This window comes from Pteronotus mesoamericanus, unplaced genomic scaffold (genome assembly GCF_021234165.1).
Source record: "Pteronotus mesoamericanus isolate MK-2021 breed Mesoamerican mustached bat unplaced genomic scaffold, CSHL_Meso_final contig_192, whole genome shotgun sequence".
Classification (NCBI taxonomy): domain Eukaryota; kingdom Metazoa; phylum Chordata; class Mammalia; order Chiroptera; family Mormoopidae; genus Pteronotus; species Pteronotus mesoamericanus.
In genome coordinates this window covers 2,933,477-2,956,386 of record NW_026555082.1, presented here as the reverse complement: position 1 = coordinate 2,956,386, position 22,910 = coordinate 2,933,477, and the positions used below count along the sequence as shown (strand labels likewise).

At 73.1% G+C, this 22,910-nt stretch overlaps 1 protein-coding gene across 1 annotated transcript in view; it reads right to left on the bottom strand.

Annotated features, from left to right (window-relative positions):
- The window catches only part of KIF26A (kinesin family member 26A), a 30,734-nt gene extending 10,755 nt beyond the window's left edge, over positions 1 to 19,979 (bottom strand). Inside the window, exons 1-4 of the mRNA XM_054567685.1 lie at positions 19,938 to 19,979; positions 19,359 to 19,604; positions 9,800 to 10,252; positions 5,372 to 5,562 (exon numbers count right to left, since the gene is read on the bottom strand). Coding sequence (XP_054423660.1) covers positions 5,372 to 5,562; positions 9,800 to 10,252; positions 19,359 to 19,604; positions 19,938 to 19,979 — 932 coding nt within the window. The remainder of the gene's footprint in view (positions 1 to 5,371; positions 5,563 to 9,799; positions 10,253 to 19,358; positions 19,605 to 19,937) is intronic.
- Between the last annotated feature and the right edge of the window lie 2,931 nt (positions 19,980 to 22,910).

The following is a 22,910-nucleotide window of genomic DNA, read 5'->3' as shown; positions in this document are numbered from 1 at the left end:
CAGCCGTCCCGGTCACCCACCGGTCCCACCCCGACGGCAGCAGCACACCCCAGCCTCACTTCTCTCCCAGTGGAGTGGGCGCCCTGCGCCGGGGCTGCCGAGCCTGGTCCCTGGCGACTGCCCGGTGCAGGCCTGGCCAGGGGCACACAGGCACTGAGCGCCTCCCCTGGCCCTGGGTCCCCAAACCGGCAGCTGCTGTGGGGAGCAGGACATGCCAGCCACGCGCTGACTGTGGGACCCAGGCACGCTGCCTTAGTCACTCCGTGCCTTGGTTTCCCTACCCGAAACACGGGCTGACGTGGTCGCCCTCGTGAGCGGCCCTGATGAGCCCGTGCATTCAAAGCGCCTCCGCGACGGCGCCGGGGGGGAGCTGGGCTCGAGGGCAGACCCCGCCCGCCAGGCTCCCCCATCCCCCCGCACCTTGCCGGGCCCCCGCCTCCCCCGAAGCCCCAGTCCCCAAGCCCCCGCCACCCTCCTGCCCGGGCCACGGAGGGCTGGCCCTCCAGGCAGCGCGGCCCGGCGCCGCCTCCCGCGTGGCGAGATCTACGGCCGGCGTTGTGCTTAACTCCTCTCCTCTTTAATAGGACGCGTCTGTTAAGGGACCCCAGGGATGGCTCTCCTCCTAGCGCCGTGTCATTGTGGAAAATAAAAGTAATCGACGACGCACGGCGGATGCTTAACAGAGCAGCGGTGCCGGCGGCATCCCTGGGGCCGGGCCGGTGGGGCTGGGGCGCGGTCCCAGGAGCGAACCCCACAAGCGAGCACCCGGGAGGGGCCGGGCAACACGGCGCACCCTCAGCCACAAGCGGGTGTCGGCCCGGCCCCTGCCCCAGGCCCCCACACGGAAGAGCCCTTGTCCCTGCTCGTCCCCGCTGCCGTCCCCCTCTGCCGGGACAGCACGGCCGGGGCACAGGGCGAGCTCTGGGAGCGGCGGGGCGGGGCCGCACCCCAATGCAGTGTGTCCGTGAGGCGGCCGGCGGGCAGGGCGGGACCCAGGAGGCCAGGCCGCGGCCTCGGAGCCTGTCGGGCCCTGGCTGTGGTGGGTCTCATCCGCCAAGCTCCCCGCCCACTGGCCCACCGGCCGGGAAGGAGCTGCGGCCTGACTGGGAGGACATCCGCGCCCAGCAGGCGGCCCCACCCCTCGGGGGTGCTGCTCAGGGGGCCCCGGGGGGGTGAGCTTGCAGGGCTGGGGGGGCACCCACCTGGGCGGGACGGGCGGCTGCGGAAGGGAGAGGGGCCTGGGCCTGACCTTGGCCTGCAAAGGTCAAGGAGCCCCGTCTGCGAACGGGGCAGCGGGGCCTGGTCCTGGGGTTTGGGGAACGGGCCGCGCACAGGGCCCCGAGCTGCAGGGCGCCGGCTGAGCCCCGGGTCGACAGGGCCAGTCGGCCGGCAGCCACGGTGGAGGGAGGCAAAGCAACCTGAACCCACCCCTCCACGCCTCAGGGGACACGGGGCCGCGCCAACCCCTGGCCGACGGGGCAGGCACGGCGGGGGGAGGCGGAGGGACGTGGTTTGGAGACTCTGGTCTGCAGAGGCCGAGCGCCGAGGGCAGGGCCGTGCGCCGTAGGCACGCGGGAGGCCACCGAGGGCGCTGGCCACGCCCAGATCCTGCCTGCACAGCCTCCGGCCGAGTCCTCTGAGGTCGGCCTGGCCCCGGGGTCTGGAATGCTGCCACCAGCCCCCCCGCCCCGAGGTCTGACCTGACTCGGGGCGCCCTCTCCTCCCGACCCTGTCCTGACCGCCCAGCCCCGGGTCCCTGCCCCACAGGCTCGCCTGCCGGGCATGACTCACCGGCACGTCACTGGGGAAGCGAGGCCAGGACGGCGCTGTCCCCTGCGGTGGGGCCCAGGCCCCTGGAAACTGGGGCAGACCCGTCAGCCGCTTGGCTACTGCAGCGCGGCCGGCACAGCCGGGCAGGGCTGCGGGGGCCCTTTGGGGGGGCGGGACTGCCCTGCCTTCCAGGGCCCCAGCCTTTGAGGGGCACAGGCCTCGTTTCTGAGCAGCAGGGGTGCAGGTAGGGGTGGCGATGACATCAGGCCTCTCAGAAACTGAGACCCCACCATGCCATTCGGGAGGAGCGGAGGGGCCCGCGGCAGGGCCTGCTGGGGTGGGGCGTCCCAGGAGGAGAGACATGCGGCCGGTGGGGGGTACGGGCCAGTCTGGGTGCCTGGTTCTGAAGGGAATACTTGGAAAAGCAGGAGCGACCTGCCCACAGAGCCCTCCTCATCCTCACAGCACACCTCCTCCAGGAAGCCTGCCCTGATGCCCCACACCGGGCTCTCCCAAGCCCTGTGACTCCCACTACGGCTGGAACCCCCAGCCCTGAGGCTTTGGTTCACACAGCTGGGCCCCCTGCCCCCTGCCAGGGGCTCTGGAGGACAGACATGTGCCCAGCCAGGCCTGGGATCCTGGACCCGGGGAGATGGGACGCAGCCGCGAGTGAGTGGCCGCACAAGCGGGCTCCCGGGCCGTCCCCCGGCACCTCAGCTCAACCCGAGCGGCCTTTCCCGGGCTTGCCAGCCCTGGCCAGTGATTCAAGGAGACGGGAAGAGACATATTTCAGCCTCCGTGCAAAGGGAAGCTGCCTCTTCCAGAACAAGGAGGGGGCGACCCAGGCGCCGGCCCCAGGGCCCGGAGGAGACACGCGGGCCTGTTCGGACGTGTGCGGGTACCGTTCCGGCTGAGCCGGGCGAAAAGGCCGGTGGGCCTGGCCACGCCCAGCACGCCCTCCTTCGTCCACCCCGGGGCCGCACAAAGGGGCCTCGGGGGCGCAGAGCCGCTCGGGGACACAGACCCCGCAGCCGGGGACCGCGTCCCAGCACCCTGACCCGGCCTTGCCACGGCTGGCGTTTCCCGTGCCACCCGAGGCGGGGGCACCCTCAGCCCCACCCGCAGGAGAGGGACGCCTCCCCGCAGAGCCCTCCTGCCCTGCGCTGCCCGCGGGCCTCTGGGGGGCGCCCACGCCGGCTCGCGACCTCGGCCAGGAGCCAGGCCTGACGTCCGGGGAGGGGGGTCCGCTGAGCGAGGCTGCGCTGGTGCAGGGCGGGGACCTGGGGCCCCAAGGACACCCCACCACTGCCCCCCTATACCTGCGAGGCCCTGAGAGGCAGGGAGGCGAGCCCGCCCTCCCGAGAAAGGCCCAGAAGGGCGGGCGGGAGGGAGGCCAACAGAGGCGTCTGGGAGGAGGCGGCCTCTCAGGCGGGAGAGGGAGGACTCAGGAAGGGAGGGGAGGCAAGGCCACCAGAACCTCCGGAGAAAATGTAATTGCGGCCGCCTGGCCCACCAGGCCCGGCCCCCCGGGACTCTGCTCCGGGCTGGCGCTCGGCGCTCCCAGCCGCTGCTGTGGCTGATGTGCCCGGCCAGGCCCAGCCGAGGGGTGCACACAGGGCGCCACCACCCTCCTGGGCTCCGGGCCCCACAGGCGTCCGTGAGACCCCGGGGACCGAGGCAGCGAGGACGCCCTCCCGTCCTCGGCCTCCTCGCACAGAGCGGAGCAACTCGGAGACCGCGGGGAGCCCCCCCTCCTAACCCCACACCACTCCGCTTCCCTTGGCAGGCTCCTCCTCAGCCCTCAAAGCCCACCTCCTGGCACTCAGCACCGCGGACAGCACTCGCGCCGCAGGCTCCGCCTGCAGCCAGAGGCCACCGCCACGGACACCTCCCCCACCGGCCGGAAACCCGCAGGGGCCAGGGCGTGGCCCGGGCTGGGTCCACTCTGCCCCCCAGGCCCGGGGCCACGGAGCACAGCTCAGGGGGCACCTCGGGACCCTCGGGGCGGGGCCCCGCAGCTCAACACCTCCTGGGGGCTCTGGACAGGCCCCTCCCTCTCTGAGCGGCAGCCCCCACAAGTCTAGGGAGGGGCGCAGCTGCAGGGCACCCCATTTCGCCCGTCGGTGCAGGGCACCACAGCCGCACAGGGCAGCAGGTCTCGGGCCCAACTCAGGCAGGAGCTGGGGACACACGGCAGTCCTGGCCGGGGCGCCAGCCCGCTCTGGGCCCACAGCCTTCTAGAGGCTGCCACAGTCTGGGGCGTCCAGAGGCTGGAAGCGACAGCAGCCAGCACCGCCCTCCCGGCGGACACCCGGAAAGCCTGCCTCCCAGCCTGGCCTGGGTGCCCGTTTCTATGGCAACACCCCAAGGCCAGCGGCAGCCTTGCGGGGCTCCAGACAAAAGGCAGCCTGCCCGCCTTGTGGGGCCACGGGGCTGCTGTGAGCCAGCGTAGCCCCCAGACCCTGGGGCCGCCGGGGCTGGCCGGCTGCCTCTTCAGAGGGTCTCCCGCGTGGACAGTCCAGCAACCGTGGCCCGACAGAGCCGCTGCCCACGGCCGGGCAGAAGCGAGCCGGGAGGGACGTTCTCAGCTGCTGGGTCTGTGCCTCCCCCCTCCCCCGACACCGGGCTCCTAAGCCCCCCCAGGCAGGCCCTCCACCGGCCCCGCAACCAGAGGGTCCCTGCCTGAACCTCAGCGCCCAATCGGGGCAGCAGGCCCCACCCGCGCCTGCTCACCAGCCCGACAGCACCCCCCACACACCCCACCGGCTGCCCAGTCAGGCCACGAGGCGCCGGACCCCGTAAGGCGCCAGTCCTGCCGCCAGGCCCTACCCGTGGACAAGCCTGCCAGCGCCGCGGGCTGCTAACGGGACAGCGGCCCGAGAGGGGCCGCCCCCACGGCTCCTTGCTGCCACGCCGCCCCGCGAGCCTCCGGGGGGACGCGGCCCTGCGGCTCCACGCCCCGGCTCCCACGGCCACCCCCGGAAAGAGCACCCCAGCTGACCTCCCCAGGACCCGGGGCCAGCAGGGCCGCAGCCAGACGCCCTGGGCTGCGGTCACCCCCACACCAGAGGCCGGGCCTGGGGCCGGGACCCGCTCGGCTCCTGGCCGGCTGCGGAGCCCGGCCTGACAGCGTGAGCCCGGCCGGCTGAGGAAGGGGCCGGCACCCGCTCGGGCGGAACGGGGAGGGCAGGCCTGGGCGCTGCCTGTCCTCGGGCCCGTCCCTCCCCACCCCACCCCCGGCCGCAGGGGCGCTGCCCGAGGCCTCTGTCAGCCTCCCTCTGTGCGTGGTCTCAGCGGCGCAGGCCCAGGACGCCCCGGCGGAGCCGCCTCACGCCGTCCGGCCTGCTCCCGGGCCGCACAGCGATTCCCGAGAGAGCGCTGTCCGAGCGGCGAGGAAACCGGGCGCAGAGCAGTTCCGAGACCTGCCCACGGCCACACAGCTGGGGACAGGCAGAGGCCTGGCTCGAACCCAGTCTCGCGGCTGCAGCCCCCTCTGGGGGCGCGGCCTCGGCTGGATCCTGGCGTCAGCGGGCGCCCCGCAGACGCCCCCGCCGTGCAGCCCCGAGCCAGGCGCCAGCCGCGCGCAGGCCGGGGGACGTACCTGATGAAGAAGGAGGCTGCAGCCGAGGGGCCTGCGGGGCCCCCGGCCGGAGGGCCCGGGGCCGGGGAGACCAGGGCCGCCGTGCAGGCCCCGCCGCGGCCCCACATCTTCGACACGCCATCAGGGCCCACGGCGGGAGGGCCTTCCCGGACCGTGTCTGCCACCGCCACCGCGGCCACCGCCGCTTCTGCCTGCAGGGAAGGAGGGAGCCGCGTGAGGGACAGGCAGGCGCCCCCAGCCCAGCCCAGCCCAGCGCGCGCCCGGCCCGTGCACACAGGAGCCGGCTCGGGGCGTGGGTGCTCCGCCCGGGGGAGGGGGTGCCGGCCCAGGGCCTGACTCTGCTTCCCCTCCCCCGCCCAGCCTCAGAACCGCCGCAGCCGCAGCGGTCAGGACAGATGGACAGGGACCCCGCGCCCCTGATGCCTGGGCTGCCCCCTGGGAGAACCAGAGGCGTAATTAGGGAAGAAACCACCATAAATACTTGTCACGAGCACTAACTGCCCCGCGTACGACAATGGATGACGTTCCCGTGTCTGAAACACGACCCTGGCGTTTCCCACTAATTAGCTAAAATAAATCCCAGAGAGGAGGACAGCCTCGTAAGGAAGCGCAAATGTGATTACGCGCTCCGGCCGGCGCCAGCGAGCTGGAGGCTGGCCGCCGCGCAGGACAGTCCGCGCCCGTGACCCCAGGCCTCGGCCGGGCCGCCCCCAGCCCAGCGCCCACCCCGAAGGCCCTGCGCCCAGCTTTCCAGGAGCCCCGGGCACCACGGCCCGGCCCCAGCCGCCGGGGACCACCACCGCCCAGGGGTCCCCCTGAGGACCAAGAGGGACCCTGTGGGCGAGGAGCTCAGGTGGCAGCCACACCCGGGAGGGCCCAGTGACACAGCCAGGGATCCGGGGCACTTCAGCAGAATGAGACACTCAGGCCCCAGGCGGAACGTTCTGGAAGGAGGTCCTGCCACCTCAGGGCAGCACCACCCCTCACCAGGGTGGAGGGTCCCAGCCTGGGGTCCGCATCAGCTGCCAAACCCCTGCTGGAGCCCAGAGAAAACATGGCTGCAAAGGAAGTTCACAGAGAGCCCCCCACAACTTGGGCTGGACGGGAGCCGAGCACCCCCGCCTGGCCCCCAGGGCCCCGCCCTCCCTCCTCCAGGCGCCCCGCGGCCTCCCGCCTCCGGCCCCTCTCAGCTCCCCCGGCCTGTCTCGTGCTCAACCCCTCACCCCTCGGCCTCCCTTCCACCCGCTTTCTCGGAGCCTGTGCCTGGCACTCACAGGTGTCCCCTGGACCTGCCCTCCGGGGCGCAGACCTGAGGCAGACCCAGTGGCGGCCGGGAGGCAGGCCCCACACGGAGGGAAAGGGGCCGCGGGAGTGGAGCCGGGCACAGCTCACAGGGAACCTTCAGGAAGCAGGGTCAGCCCCTGGGCAGCAAGGCCCGGAAGGGAGTTCCCTTTTCACCGCCCAGCATGTGCTCCCCACGACGCTCCCCGCTGCCCGCCGGGCAGAGCGCGGCAGGGGGACCTGACCGTGGCATCACTGCTGGGCCCCACCCCTCCCCCGTGGCCGAGCCCCACACGGACCTGTCCTGGGTGCCCCGCGCGCCTGGGCTCCGCCGTCCCCCGAGCTGCCCAGACGCGGCTCCACCACGGGGACGGCCGTGCAGACTCCTGCCAGCAGCAGGCCCAAGGGGCGGGAGGGGACAGTGGGAGGGGGCGACCAAGACAGGCGCCCTGGACAGAAGGCTGGGGTGGGGGGCGCAGAGGTCCGGCGGCCGAACAAACAGCGCGACGGAGGTGCCGGGGCAGCACCGAAGGAGAAGCGAGAGGGGAGCGTGAGGCACCGGCCTGGGGGCCTGCCTGGCGGGGCGCCTGGGGGCCACGCCCCTGGTCTCACGGGGCGCCCACAGCGGGGGCGGGTGACCGCACGCCAACCCATTTCCTAGGGAGCCTCCAGGGCTGAGGTCCCCGTGGGTCAGACCCCAGTGGACAGTGGGCAGTGAGGCGGCGCCTCAGGTCAGACTCCGCCCTGCGGGCTGTTTCGTGCTGGGAGGGGGCGGGGGGCGGGGGGCAGGGAGTGGAAGCGGCCAGGGAGGAAGGGCAGCCCGGTGGCCTCTTGCAGGCGCAGCCTCACCCTTCGTGGGGCACAGGCGGCGTCGCTCAGTGGGCGTATGCCAGGCACGGGGGCCCCGGGGGGCACGGCCGGCCACCCTCCGAGCTCCGCCGGCTCCCCCAGGGCCCAGCCAGGAAGACCCTGCCCCTGCAGGCACCTGGCCCTGCTGGCATCGCAGCCTCACCGGGCGGGGTGGGGGCCACCCTGTCCTGCCTCCGCTCCACGGTGGGCAAACCGGGGCCCGGAGGGGGCGCCAGCAACGGGTCATGTTAGAGAGCCGGGCAAAGCGCCGCCCATCCCCCACCCTGAGGACGGGGGCGGGAGGGCACCCACCAGGGACCCTGCCGGCGCCCACAGGACAGCAGGGATGCCAGCAGGCAGCGCGGGCGGGGGGCAGCAGCAGCGACGTCCCCAGGCCTGCGCCGCTGAAGAAACCCTGGGCCCCCGCAAAGCGCCCGCCCCGCCCCCCTGCCTGTCAGAGTGGCACCTGGCACCTCCCCCAGGAAGCCCCCGCCCTCCCCTTCCAGGCCAGGCCTCCAGGGGCACTCGGGAGGGTGGGCACGGGCCTGCCGGCCTGGTCACCATCCCGGGCGTCGCTCAGCCCCGCTCCGGCCAATGGCCCGTGCTGCCTCCAGCCCCCTGGGCAGTCAAGAGGCCAGAGCCTGGGCCCCAGGCCTCCTGGCTGTTAAACGAGCGCTTGACGGGCACCCGGTCAGCGTGGGGGAGACACGCCGTGGCTCACGACCGTGTCCCAGGGGAGCCAGCCCAGCAGGGGACCTGGGGGGTCCCCCGGCCGCTGCCCAGAGCCCCCAGGGCAGCCATGTGGGCCACCGGCCAGAGCCCGGCTCCCACGGGCACCTGACCCCATCTGGAGGTCAAGAGCCGGGCAGTCCCTGCAGCCGGGAAGGCCCACCCGTCCCCCGGGAGGTGGGAGGTGGGAGGCCCCGGAAGGGCCGCGCTCTATGCCATGGGGAGTGGCTGCCCCCGGGGCTGGGCCCACAGCGGGACCCCCCGCAGGCCGCAGGGCCGGCTCCACCGCAGCGTCTGGGCTGCTCCCTGGGCCGCGCCTCCGCACGCCGCGCCTAAGCCTGGGCTGGCGCCCCCCTGGAAGCGTCCCCTGGCCGTCCCGCCCCTATTCCTGGGGGCCTGGGCCAGGCAGGCCGCGGCCGGGCCGCCCCGAGGCCCCGATGGACACCTGCCTGGAAACGGCGTGTCCGGGGGCCGCCGAGGGGCTGCGCCGGACATCACAGCGTGTCCCTCCAGAAGCCTTTCACTCGACGAGCGAACGCGCTATTGCGCCGTTCCAGGGCCACGGCCAATGATCCATGCGCCGGTTCAAGGGAAATTACCTCATCTGAGTCCTAGAGTTCTATTTATGGTTCTAATAATCTCCCTATTGATCTCCAGGACTGTTGTCTAATTATAAATCCATTCCCAGCCACCCGAACACAATCAACGTGCCCATAAAATGAAGAGGGGGCCTTAAGTGCCCACGTTTCATGGTCTGCGGGCCACCGGCAGGGCCGCCAGTGAGAGGCCAGGGCCCCGCCGCCCCAGGTCCCCCGGGCCCCGCACCCGCAGCGGGAGGCCTTCCCCTTCCCCGGCTTTCAAGACCCTGCACGCGGGCCCTTGGCTCCCCGCCCCCGTTGGGAGCCTCTGCCGGTTGCCAGTGGCCTCCACTGTCCCCCCACACCTCCCGCCGGGCCCACGCCCTCTGACCTCTCCCTGTGGGCTCAGAGGTCAGTGCCACGTCCCCCGGGAGGCTGTGCAGCTCCCCTGAGCAGCTTGCCCACCTCAGCGCCCCAGCGCCCCTGAAGCCCGCTCTCCTGGCACCCCTTCTCCTGGGAGGGGCCGGGCTCCTGAGAGCCGGGAGGGGTGGGCACCGGTCTCCCTACACGCGTGGCCCCCGTCGGCGCGGCCGGCGGGAGAGCTCAGAGGGGAGGGGCCCCCGGGGACCCTGCTCACCAGGAGGCACCCCTGCCCCCGGGGCCCGAGGACGAAGACCTGACCTCGTGCCAGGCGCCCACCAGGCCACAGCGCCACACGTGGGCTAGGAAACCCCGACCAGGCCGGCGGGCGCGGGGCCGGCGCGGGGCCGGCGCAGTGCTGGGGGCGTGAGATGGCACGGCCCGCCGGTGGCCTTCCGGAGAACTGGACCTGGGCCTTAGGACCACCTGGGGGCTTCCTCCAGTGTCCACCGCCCCCGCACGGCCGGTGCGAGGTGGAGGCGCACCCCCGGAGGAGACCCCGCTCAGACGCGCTGCCGGCACCCCAGGCCGGTGTCCAGGAGGCCGCGCCCGCCCCGCCCCGGGCACTCACCAGGCACGAGGGGGGCAGGACACTGTTGACCCTCGAGACGCTCCACATGCCCTCCAGGCACTGCTGGGCCTGGATGGTGACCGTGCTCAGCGCCCCGCCCAGGCCGGCGGGCGCCACCGACACCTGGACACTGGGCCCAGAGGGCCAAGCGGGCACCTTCCTCCTGTCTGGCCCCGCACGGCCCGGCTGCCTCCCGGCCGGGCCCGCCACCACCGGCGGCTCCCTCGGGCCGGCCGAGGCGCCAGGGCTGGAAGGCGCGAGGCCGGGGCCCCCCGGGGCGGCGTCGGGGTCCTCCCGGCCAGCAGGCGCCTGCAGCAGCCCCAGGGCCTCCCGTGCGAGCTGTTTCAGGTGGGTGGTGCAGACATCACAGCGGCGCCCACCCTCCGGGCGGCAAGACGACAGGGTGCCAGGAGCCGGGAGCTTGTCCAGGAGCAGAGAGGAGAGGCAGGGGTCCTGGGGGAACAAGGGACAGAGGCGGTCAGAGCCCGGACGCGAGGACCCCCGCCTGCGTCGCCCACCCCTGCACTGCCCACCCAGGACCGGTTCATAAGCCCCGAGCGGCGCCATCCACCCGGGCCCCGCAGGGGAGCAACTACCGGAGCTGAAGAGCGAGGCCCAGGCAGAAGAGCCGCCACTGCGGCTCGCTCGGGGTGACGAGACACCGCGTGCTGCCCGACACCAAAGCCGCAGGTGGCGGGCGCGCGGCACCCAGGGGCTGGTGGAAAGCGCGTTCAGCCCCGGCTGAGGCGGCCCTCCCTGCCTCCGCGAGGTCCTGCCGTCAGGGACCGGGCAGGCCCGGGGCCGCGTGGACGGGCGGCTGACCCTGGGGCCCAGCGCCCCACCCTGCAGCGCACACACAGGCTGCCGGCCCGTGAGCCTGCTGTCCAGAGAGAGCTGGGTTTAGGAGCCAGGGGAGCCCTGAGGGCAGGGAGGGCTTCCTGGAGGAAGGGGCAGCTCTGGGAGGAGGAGGAGCCTCCCCGGAGGGCCCATCCCTGTCCCTGTACTGTCCGCCCAGCACGGCCCAGCTCTGCCCCGCCACCAGCCAGGACGGCCCTGCAGGGGTCAGCTCCCAGCCGCAGCAGCCCCTCGGCGGAGCATCGGCCCGCCCGGCTACGGCCGTGACCACCCAGGGCTCTCCCAGCAGCCCCCCACCAGTGCAGACCCCACATGCAGGCCTGCGTCTCTGCTTCAGCCAGCTGGCCGCCCGGCTGGCCCACGCCTCCCCACCCCCAGCCTGAACCTGCCGCACGCGAGCGGGGCCCGGGCCGGGGCCTCCCGCCCTCCCTCCCTGCCTGCCTGCCCAGCTGCTGCCGCCTGCCCGCCACTGGACACCCCACCCGGGCCTGGTCTGCCGGGGCCCACGGCTCTGCCGACCACCAAGGGACTGGGGGCCCCAAACCCCAAACACAACCCCTCTCAGACGATGGGGCGGGTCTCACGCACCCACCCAGGAGCCCCGAGCCTGGCGGGGGGGCGGCTCGCCCGGAGTCCACAGACGCCCACGGAGGCTCAAGCGCGTGGGAGCTGTGGCAGGGCGGCCGCGCGGCGAGGGGACACCGCGGGCCCAGTGCGAGCAGGCACCCCCTGCGCCCATGCCCGCCCGTCGCTCCAGGCCGCGTGCGGCACGGCCCCGTCCCCGCACACGGCAGACAGGCCAGGTCAGAGGCAAGGGCCACCCCGGCCCACGACGGCCGGCCGCCAGGCACGGGCCACGCGGGAAGGCCGGCACTGCAGGGCCCCGAGCCTCGCCGCTGGGGCGGGGCCTGGCCCCGGGCAGCGCCCCGCCCCTCCCCCGCAGCCCCGCAGAGGGCAGGCCCTGGGAAATCTCCGGAACCCCCCTCGGGGGTGGCCCGCGGGCGCAGACGGAATCCGGACACCCGCCCCCGGGTGTCCCTCCCCTCCGAGTTTTCCAGGTCCCAGCTCTGATTACGCCGGTTTTTCCACGTAGCAGGAGGCCGCGCACGGCGGCCGGGCGGCGAGGGGCAGGAAGTGCCTGCAGGAGCCATCGCCCTGCGTGAGAGGCCAGCCCGGCCCAGCAGCCCCCTGAGCCGGGGCCTCTGCCCGCCCGTCGGAGGGGCCTCAGGACACCGGGGCGCCCCGCCCCCCGCGGGCTGCACGGGAGGCGGCAGGAAGGGGGCCGACACGCGCAGGCACCGGACCCCAGCACCCAGCGTGGCCGGCCGGGCGCGGGGGGCGGCGGGGAGGGACAGGAAGCCAGGCAGCACCCCCAGCCGGGCCCTCAGGAATCCCGGCAGCAGCTGTCGGGGAGGCGGCCGGCCGCCCAGCCCGGGGCACTGCTGCTCCTCCAAGTCCCTGGGGGTGAGCACCCCCATCAGAGCCGAGAAGCCGGCAAGCCGGGGCTGCCTGGTCACCTGCTCCGGGAGCCACAGCCGGGGCGGCTGTGCCCCCGGCCCCCCTCCCACCAGCCCTTCCCCCAAACAGCCCCCGGGACCTGGGCCCTGCTCCGCCGGCTGCAGGGGGCCCCACTCCGACGCACCCCCCGCCAGGAGCCCCCTGCCGCCTTTGCCTCCGGCCACACGCACGGGTTGCAGCCGAGGCCCGAGAGGAGGGCCTGCCTGTGTGACCGCAGGGGGCCCCAGGGAACCCCAGTGCGACTGAGGGCCCCGCCCACTGGGGAGGCCCAAGGGCGCCCCACCGGCTCCCAGAGGCCTGGCTGCAGCAGCGTGAGGTCCTGAAGGCCCGGCCCCCGCCCATCACCCACCCCCCCGCCGGGCCCAGCACCTTCAAAAGACAGTAATTACCCTACTGCAAAATATTACTTTTAATTTCTTCTTTATGGGCTAATTGAACAGATATTTTACTTGCACTTGGAAAATGTTTTTCTTAATTTGATTCAATTTAGCGTCGCGCACCGCCTGCCTGTCACGCCGCCCGGGTTTTAGGGAGCCCCCCGCCGAAAATGACTTCCCATTCTTCATGGCGTTTCTGGGACCTCCAAGTCGCTTTAAGTAATCCTTACATTTTCCCTGCGCTGGGGACCCCGAGGGACTTTCATGGGGACAAGCCACCCCATCGGCTCCACCAGGAGACGCTGCCCCCAGCCCAGGCCCGCCAGGCCCCCCCGGGGCTGGGCAGGGCTGGCCGGACCCCAGCGAGGCTGCCAAAGGAGGGCTGGGAGGGGTCCCCTCCCCGAAGCAGAGGAGCCCCGTCTCACAGGGCTGTGAGGTGGTCCTCTCTGGGCCCCGTCACCCCATCTGTAGAGAGGGGGCCCCGGCACCACGGGCAGGCACCGGGGGGCACACCGGGCCTGGAGGAAGGCCCGGACCCCAGGCCCGCGGCCCCCTCCGCCGCGCCCGCTCCACAAACAGAGCATGCCGGCCGTGACCCCGAGCAGCCACTGCTTCCGGAGTTGACAACAGGTCCAGGAAGGGACCCCAGGCAGCTGGGCCAGGCCCTGCCTCGCAGGCTCTGCCGTCCAGGACAGGGGACATTCCGAGGCCACGTGCAGCCTGGCGGATGGCTAGACGCCAGGGATCAGGGCTCAGTCGTCCAGCCTGGAAACCGGCCGGCTGCCCAGGGGCCCGACTCCCAGCCTGAGGCCCTGCTCCCTGGGTGCCCGGGAGGCCTGGGCCCCGCGGCCGGAGCCCCCGCCTGCCAGCCCGGACTCTGGAGGCCACCCTGCCCGCTCTGGTCCGAAGGTCCTTACTGACCCAGGCTCCCTTCTCTGCGGGGGAGGCGGGTGGGGAGCGGGGGCACAGCCCAGCCCACCCAGCACCGACCAGTGCCTGTCCCCAGGCCCGTGCCAGGCGCCAGCCGCTGGGCAGCTCAGGACAGACGCTAGCTCACTGAGACCTCTCCTCAATGGCCTCCCTGTCCCCGGCCCGGTGCCCCTGGAGGGGCCCGGGCGGCTGAAGGCCAGACCAGCAGGACGGCCCTGGCCGGGCGGGGGCGGGGGCTGGGAGGCAGCTCCAGCAGGACACCCGCCCCTCGGGGGGCTGGGCGCGCTGCAGGGGGGGCTGGACTCACCCAGACAGCTCCAGCCCGGCTCCATGGGTGGGGGTGCGGCCCCCGGGTGGGGGGACCTCCGTGTCCTCACGTGACCGGGAGCTGCAGCAGGCTCCCCCCCACGGGGGCGGGGCACCCACGGCCCAGCAGAGACGGCAGACGCCAGGCAGGATGGGCCCCGGCACCGCCCTGAGGTCCGGCCCCCACACCCACCGCCCCCAGGCTCCCCGGCTCCCGCGGCCCCCTGTGCTGGCTGGATGAGTCCCCTCAGGGTGCCGGGGCCCCCGCCTCCGCAGACACCCACCCCACGGGGGCCGCCTCCCGCGTGGGCCGCCACACGCGTGCCCCCTTTACAGACCGAAGCTCCAAGAGGCTGAGACACTTGGCGCGGCCACACGGCCTGGGCAGCAGAGCTGGGGCTCCAGGTCTGGGGGGGCGGGGGCCGAGGAGAGGGGGCTCCCAGGACAAGACCGGGGGGGCCTGTGGTGGAGCAAAAGGCAGCCGTCGGGCCGGCCGAGCCAGGACAGCTGCCCAGCAGGCCCCGGGGTTTCAGACAGGCCGCGTGTAGAGGGCTGGTGGGTCCTGGAGGCAGAGGGGGAGGGGACAGGGCAGCCCAGGACAGGGCAGTCAGGGAGGGGCCGGCCCTGCAGCCCGCGCCCCCAGGCAGGACGCGAGGCACGCGCCCCGGGAAGCAGGGGTCAGAGGTGAGCACGCGCGGCCGTGCAAGGACATCCATCTGAGGCCGGACGCACCGGGCGTGGCGTGGAGCGGCCTGGCGCCAGCTGTGTGGGACCGTGGATCCACCAGCCCGGCACCTGGCTGAGCCCGCGCTCCCTGCCCCACGGCTGAAGCCTGGGGGGCTGCCGGGGAACCGGGCCGGGCCCCCCGTGGAGCCCCAGGAGCCTGCGGAGGGACCCAGCTACCACGCGTGACGCCAGCCGTGGAAGTGCCCCCTGACCCGGGGGAGCAGGAGGAACGGCTCCATCAGCCCGAGGACTCTGCTCACAGGCGGGGAGGCCGAGGCCCTGGGAGGGGCCAGGCCTCGGGAATGGTGCCCCGGCCCCTCTGGCCCAGGACGCCTTCTCACCAGCCACGTGGTCGCCTGCAGGGAAGGGAAGGCCCGCGCGCAGGGCTCAGCGTCCTGCAAGGAGGACACGGCTCCCAGAGCCCGGCCGCCCAGCCTGGCTGCCCCCAGGGACCTGGAAGGGACAACCGGGCCCCGGCTGCCACCCGCTGCCCCGCACGGAGGCCAGACACGCCCGGGGGCACGCAGCCCGGTGTTATGCCGTTTATTGACCTTTCCCCGCACCTCCTTGCACAGCCCCCGGGAACGCACGGCACGAACCAAAGCCAGAACCCCGTGACCGGGGACACAACGACCGGTCCCCACAAGACGCACGGGGAAGGGCCCGCGCGTGCTTGGCAGAAGCCGCGGAGCCGCGAGCCGGCCGGCCCGCAACCGACGGTGAAATGAGGCTTCCGTCGCTGTTTAAGGAAAGGCTCTCAAACGTGAGATCTTTCCAGGACACCGGACGGAGGCTTGACAGGGCCCAGGCCTGTCCCCTGAACCCCTTCCAAACTGTCGCCTCGCCTGAGCAGCCTGAGTTCTGGGGTGACCTGCAGCCTCCCCCACCCGCTGAGCCTCTGCCTCTTGGCCAAGGGACAGCGAGGCCGGCCGGTCGGCCAGCCCCAACGGAGGCCCTGGCGGCCCAGCCCCGCCTGAGGGCAGCTGCGCTCCGGGGGCCAGAACCAAAGCTGCCGCACCCGGCAGCCGCCCACGCCGCACCTCTGCCTGGACGGGGTCCAGAGGCCTCGGGCCTGCCTGATCCCATCCCCCGCCCCCCGCCCACGCGATCCCCTGAAAGCAGAACCGGCACAGAGATGAGATGAGCCCAAGGGGCGTTGCTCCATCACTAGGCACAGGGGACGGGGGCACTGGCCAGGGTGCCGGCCCCCCGGGAGGCGGGGCAGGAGCCGGCGGAGGCCTCCCGAGGCTGGGTGGGAAGCCGGGCCTGAGGGGCCTCCTCTCTCCCGGCCGGGTTCAGGGCCCCAGAGTGGCCGGGGAGCCCCACAGTCGAGGGGTCCCTCCCAGCTGAGTCGCCGGGCCCCCTGCCAGCGGGGAGCCTGCCCAGGACCACCGCCCCCAGCAGGGCCCCGGAGATGGGCATGTCGCCACGCACTGGACAGGGGCCCCACCTCCCGGCCGCTGTCAGGCTCCCCGACAGGGGCCACCCAAGGGGGCAGGGGGATGAGGCCCCGTCAGGGCACAGGGATCCGCCGGAGCTCAGTGAGAACTGATCGCTCCCCGGCGGGGGGCGCTAATCAATGCAGCACCTGTACTGGCACCTCGACTGTGGCGTGTCACGATGTCATGGGTCTCTGGTGACGTCATCACCGATGCCACGACACACCTGGGTGGCGGCTGGACCAAGGGTCCAGGCAGGACCCCTGCCCCCTCTGCGGCCAGGAGGCCACCCTCCGCGGGGGCCGCCACCTCACGGGGCGGGGCAGCCGGGATCGGCCCGGCAGGCCTGGGCAGAGAAGCCGGGTCGCCCCGCCGTTCGCAGGCATCGCTGGGGGCCGGGCCCGGGACGCGGACGCCCCACGGCGGCCAAGGCGCGTGGAAAGGCGGGAAGGGGGGCCGCGGGGCAGCCGCGTGGAGGGGCGGGGTGGGGTCGGAGGGCGGGGAGCCCGGCAGCCCGTGGGCGGCAAGCAGAGCTCTGCGCCGAGGGAGGCAGGTCAGCGGCACAGGGGCCGGCGCCGCGGTTCCCCCAGGGAGCGGGGCAGGGACGGGGCCGGGAGTCCGCACAAGGGGGCTCGCGACACACCGCCGCGGGGTGAAGTGAGCAAATGGGGCCCTTGGTCTGGCGGCTGCAGGCAGGGACGGGGGCCCGGGGCCGGCCAGGGACCCCTCCTGCGGGTCCACCGTTGGCAGAGACCCCGCAGGCTGCGCCCACGTCGGGTGGCTGGGGGCCGGCGGGCAGGTGGTGGGGGCCGGGCTGGAGCCCAGAGAGAAGGGTCTGCAGGCTCGGGGTCCGGGGTGGGAGGGCAGAGGGCCGAGTGGGGAGCGGGGCCAGGTGTGCCGAGGAGGAGGGCTGGTTCCGGTCCCGCCGGGGAGGGCCGTGCGCCCCGGCAGAGGCCTGTCGGAGGCACAGGCGCTGAGGGCAGGCCCTGGCCGGGCCCCCGGGCGGCCGGGCAGCCGGGGAGGGGCCCACGGAGGCCGCAAGAGGCCAGTCCGGACGGCGTGGCTCCAGGCGTGCAGGGGTCCTAAGGGGGCCACCCGGCCCCTGGCGAGAGCAGAGGGTGGCACCGCGGGCGGCTCAGCCTGGGTGTCCCCTCCACACCCACAGTCCTGCTGAGCTCAGGAAAGACAGTGTCCCAGGCCTGACCTGGGGGGCAGAGTGTGGGCCCCGCCCCATGCGCCAGGGCAGCAGGGCCCAGGAAGGGGGCGGAGCACGGCCCTGTCGGGACCGCGTCCTGGGCGGGCCGTGGGCACCCTCACCGCCCAGAGGGGGAGCACAAGGCACGTGCAGGAGGAGAGGGCCCCGGGCAGCAGGGCCTCGCACCCAGGCAGGCTCCCTCCGCCACCCCCCACCCCAGGCCGCCAAAGAACCATCACAGCCGCGACCCCTGAGGCCCAAGCTCTCGGCCGGCGGGAGGCGGGGCCAGGGGCCGGCGGGGGTCGGTGCCTGAGACCAGGCCACGGAGGCCCCAGCTCGGGAGGGGCAGGCCCCGGGCCTGATGAGAAAGCGCAGGCAACCTCCTCCGTGCATGCGAACGCTGTCCCCACGGAGCTGATCTCACAACGGAAAACAAGAAGAGGCCCCCAGGGAAACCCCTAGGGCAGCGTCGCCCCCCCAACCCGCCACTGCCGCGCAGGGCTGTGCCTCCCAAACCCCAGGCGGGAGCAGCTGCCTGAGGTCCCCACACCGCCTCCCCGCCCCCCCGAAGAGAGCTCGGGGGTGGCTGCACACCGACGTCCCGGGGTTGCGGGTCCGACCCCCCACGTCCCCACAGCTCTGTTTCCACTTCTCCAGGCCAAGAGTGGACAGTGGGCTTCCCTCCCTCGGTCCACCCTGCAGGCTGGACAGCCCCCCAGCCCAGCCCCGGGCGGCCGCCGTCCCCGAGACAGCGAAGACAGCAGGGGAAGGGCTGCAGAGCGGGGACAACGCCGGGGCCTCGGCTGCGGGGTGAGCAGGCCGCCGGGAGCCGGGGCGGCCAGGGAAGGGGTGGGCCCCCCCGGGCGCTGAGGGGCGCACAGAGTCAAACGCCAGACTCAGGAAAGGCCAGGGGAGGTGGCAGAGGTGGTCCAGGGCTTCCCTGGGGGACTGTCTGCAGAGACCACCAGGCTCCCCAGAGGGGCCTTCAGTCTCACCAGCGACTGGTGTGGCTTGGTATGACCTGCGATCAGCTGGCCACATGCCCGGTGCTGCCAGGCGAAGCCCCGCTCGGCCTCGAAGTCCCCCCGCCGCCCACCCGATGGGGTGGCGAGGAGGCTCTGCAGCTGACGGGCTCCTAAGAGTCTGTCCCCGGCCGCACCTTCCGGGGGCCTGAAGGTCCCCGGTGTCTTCTCAGCCAGACTCAGACCGTCCATCGGGGGCAGAGAGCTCAGCAAGGTCGCGCCCTGCTCAGCGCAGAGAGGGGAGGCACCAGCCACGCCCCAGGGCCGGCCGCGCGTCCCCTCCGAGAGCCCAGGGAAGAAACCGGACCCCCGCCACCCCGCCTGCCCGGGACAGGCAGCAGCAGCGGGACCCCGGGGCCCGCGTCTCCCCCGCCCTCGACCGCCGGCCGCTGTGGAGAGCTATATTTAGATTCAATGGGGACTCTTCGGGCTTCCAGGAACGCTTTCCAAAAGCCTGAAGGTCAGGCGGGAAGGGCTTCCGCTGGAGACCCCCACCTCCCCAGGCCTGCGAACTTCCAGGGTGCATTGTTCCTGGAACAATGTCCCAGCTCCTTCCAAGGCCCAGGCCAGCCCACTGGCTGGAGGGCGCCCCCACCCCTGGCAAACACCTTGGCAGCTGGGGCCGGAGCCTGGGGAGCCCCGGCGCCCAGCCACTCGCCTCCAAGACAGGCTGCCACTGCCTGCGGCGGCAGAGCCCAGCTGTGCCCTGCAGCCGACTCTTTGCCGCAAAGCCAGGAGGGGACAGGCAGGGCCGCCCCTCCCCCCGTGGCAGCAGGCCCACCCTCCGGCCTCCAAGCCCTCCTGCCCCAGGTGTGCATTTCCCTAGGCCGGCGGCAGGCCCAGGGGGCCCGAGGGCAACAACACACCGAGCAACCTCTGCACCAGCAGGGCAGGAGCTGTCCTGCCCGGGGTGGGTCCCAGCCAGTGGCCTCCCTCTCTCCCTCCCCTTCCAAACACAGACTGCAGTTCCAGCTGCCGGACACCCACAGCTCGCCCAGAAACGCCCACGCCGACCCCCCAACAATCCCCCTGCCCCAACTCATACACGGTTACAGAAGGGAAACTGAGGCCCAGGGTGGAGAAGGGACTGGCCAGAACCGGTCAGTGAAACCTTGCCTCCCGCCGGGGCCGAGGTCTGCCCAGTCCCCACACGGCCCCGCTGGAGGGGCCAGCCCGGAAAAGGTCACTTACCCGGAGCGGCGTCCCGGACCCGCTGACCAGCTTCCACGCCTGTCGCTTGAGCTCGGCGAGCTTCGTGTGGCAATGGCGGCACCAGGCGCCCCCGCCGGCCGAGTGGCCCTGCTCTGCGCCTGCCCCGGCGCCCTCGGGCGCAGGGCGGCTGCCACATGGGTCCTGCTCGGGCCCGGCGGGCAGCCTCTTCCGGGGAGCCACCTCCAGGAGCTGCACCGGCTCCCGGCCCAGGCCGCCCTCGGCCACCTGCGGGGAGTGGGTGCGGAAGGCGACAGTGAGCCCAGGCCACCGCGGCACCCTCCCAAGGCCCAGCACCGGGGACTCCAAACCTCAGCGCGTCACGGGCCCCTGAGTTGGTGCACTCGACAAAGTTAGGAGCGCTGGGCGCGGACCTGCCGCCCGCCCTCTCCTCCATGCAGGGAGATTGGGCTAAGGGCCCTCCCGGCCCGAGGCCCGGCAGCCCCCGCGCTGCCCCCAGGCCCGGCACCTAGGGGATGCCGCGCACCCCACGACTGTCTCGGCGTCCAGGGCCCCGTCCCGCGGCGCCCGCCCACCCTCGTCGGGCCCGGCCGCGCGTACCGCGGGGTGCGCCGTGCACACGGGGGCGCCGCGGCCGCCCATGGCCGAGAAGCAGGAAGGGCGAGGGGGGAGCTTGGGGCCACGCGGGCGGTCCGGGGGCGCCGTGGCTACGTGATACGGCCCGGGCGCGCCCCCATGGTCCCGCCGGCCGCTCCGAAGTTGGCGGCGCGGGAGGGCGAGTGACAGAGAGCGCGCGCTGGCGGCGGCCGCCGCGTTCGGGAGGCGGGGGCGGGGCCCGGGCCGGTGGGGGCGGGGCGCGGGGGGGCCGTCCCACCCCAGCCCTGGGCTCGGCGGTGCTTGGGGGAGGGACCTAGCCCGTCGGCGCGGCCCCTCCCACTCCAAGGACCCCAACTTGTTGGGCGAGTCCCAGCCCGAGGGAGGGGCGCTGGGGGCCGCTTTAAAACAAGGTACGCGCTCGCGCATGCGCCGTCCTGCTCTCGTGCCGGGACACCCGGGTATGCGGGTCTCCCGGGAGGCGTCAACCCACTTTTCACTTCGCAGGCGAGAAACTGAGGGTCCCCGGGGGAGATCTTGCCCAACCTCACACAAAGGGGTGGGACAAGGAAGGGGCCGAACCCCAGCCCCCAAACGCCCAGGCGCTTTTTCCTGCAAATCCAGTGCCCTCCGCGTGTCTCTGGGCACCCTTTGGGTCTAACTGTCGCGCGTGGGTGAGTGACTCCGCGGTCTGCTCCCCGGGCCGCGCTGTGCTCCTGGTCATGGATCCATGTCTAGGCGTGTCTGCGAGCGGCACGCGTGTCTTTGCAGCCGCGCGTGTGCACGAAGGTGGCTGTGCGCGCTGTGTGCCCGGGAAGCGGGAGGAGGTGGCGCGGCTGGCCCTGGGGGTGTGCGCGGGACCTGTTGTCAGCCGGCCTGGCAGATGGGAACTCAGCTCCGGAATTAATTGCCTGTTTGTCTCCGGCTGGGAGGTCGCCGCCCCCTCTCTGGCGACCAGTTGCTCCCGCTCCAGCTCGGCCCTAAGTGTCTCCGCTAACCGAGGCAGCAGGCGATTCCGGATCCCCGTTCCGGGTCAATCCGAAACCGGGGTCAGGCTGGGCGGGCACGGCCGCCCGCCTTCCCGTGACGCGAGCGACCCCTGCTGGCCACCGCGCACCCGGAGGCTGGAGAGAGACCTGGCGCCACGCGTCCCAGGCGAGGAGGCGCGCCCCGGGGACCAGAAGGAGCCTAGCCGGAGCAGGGCCGGCTGGCGGGCTGTGGCCCCTGCCGAGACCGCGATCCGCGGCTCCCCGCGCACACAATGAGACCCTCGCGACGATTCGAGCCGCTGCCCACCTCTCCTGAGCCCCTCATATCTACCTTCTTTGCCCAACTCCCTTATACTTGGAAAGTCCTCCTCACCCATGCACGCACTCTCCCCAAGAGGGGTGGGTCATCTGCCCCTGGCTTTCCGAGTCGTTTCAGACCTGCAGTGTGGCGGGGGTGGGGGGAATAATGTGGGCAAAGGCTCCCCAGTCTCCCCCTGCGGTCTCGCAGCCTCCAGCCTCTTTCCACTCAGCGCGAGGGCCGGAAGCACTTCCCATCTCCTGTCTCATCGCAGCCTTGGGAAGGAACACGGGCGTCAGCCCCATACAGGGTCTGGGTGCCCCGGGACACACCGACGGACCTCCCCCATCGCCTGCAGACAGTTCCGCCCCAGCCCTGTAGCTGCTTTGGGACACACACACACACACACACACCCCACTCCCCCGGCCCGGGAAGCGTGGCTCTCTGCCCCGCACACACGCACTACCCACATGCGCTCCCAGAAATATGCCGGCGCGGAGCCCGGGTCTTATGCCCTGGGCCGGCCACACCCGCAACTTAGGTGGTCCGTACCACTGCGGCACTTCGGGGGGGCACACGCTCACACCGCACATCCGAGTCCCCAGAGAGGGACAGATCAGCCCCGCAGACTCTAGAGGTAGGCGCGGGACCAGGAGTCACCTCAAGGACTCGGTCTCAGCCACGAGCCCCCCACTCCTTGCCTCGCCCACCCCAGCAAGGCACGCTGTGGGACCCGGGGTCCCTGCGCTGCGCTCTCCGCCAGGCTGAGTGCCTCCAGCTCAGGACGCAGCCTTTAGAGGAGAAGGAGATGGGGCAGGACGCGTGGGGGAAAGTGAGCCAGCGAGTCTCCGGCCTGGGCTGCGGGACTCTGCTCAGAACCCGCTTTTCCTTCCCGGCGCGGCACCCTGAGCTGCAGGAGACGCGCCACAAAGTCGCGGGACAGCGCCTCTGCCGCCAGCCAGGTCCCGCCGCCCGGTCCTCACCTTGGCTCGCCGCCGCAGGAGGTGGCTTGTGAAGCCCAGAATGATCTCCGAATCCAGGCAGAGCGCCCCCATCTCCAGAAGGCTGGGCGCCTTGCGGGGTGCGCCGTGGGGCGGCTCGGGCGACCCGGGCAGCGCCATGAAGGAGCGGAGCGCGGGGAGCGGCTCCGAGCTCCGCCGCCGCCACCGCCGCCTCCCCGCCCGCGCGCTCACTGGCCGCGTGCCCGCCGCCGCCGCGCCCCGCACGGCGCACGGCCGCCCGCCAGGCCCCCAATCCTCGGCGGCCCGCGCCCGCGGCACCTGCGCTCGCTTGGCGCCGCGCGCCCCCGCGCTCCGGCCCCGCCCGTCGGCGCCGACAGCGCCCCCTCCGCTCCGGCGGCGAGCCAGACACCCCGACACGCGGCCTGGAGGAGGTGTGGCGAAAGAAAACGAGGGCCCCGCTCGCTGTGGGTCGGCACACCCCTGCCTCGCGTGCCCTGCCTGGTGCTCTGGCCCGGAGACACAGGGAGGGATGTGCCGACCCACAGCGAGTGGGGCCCTCGTTAAATTTAAATTTACCAGGGCCGAGCCGCTGAGCTGGACTCCGAGAAGCCTCTACGGACAGGGGCCATGTCGCAGCCCCTCCCCTGCAATCGGTCCCGGGGACTCGGCGCTTTGGGGGTTCCAGCCCCTGGAGACGTGGACAGAGCACAGTGATCTTGAGCTCCACACT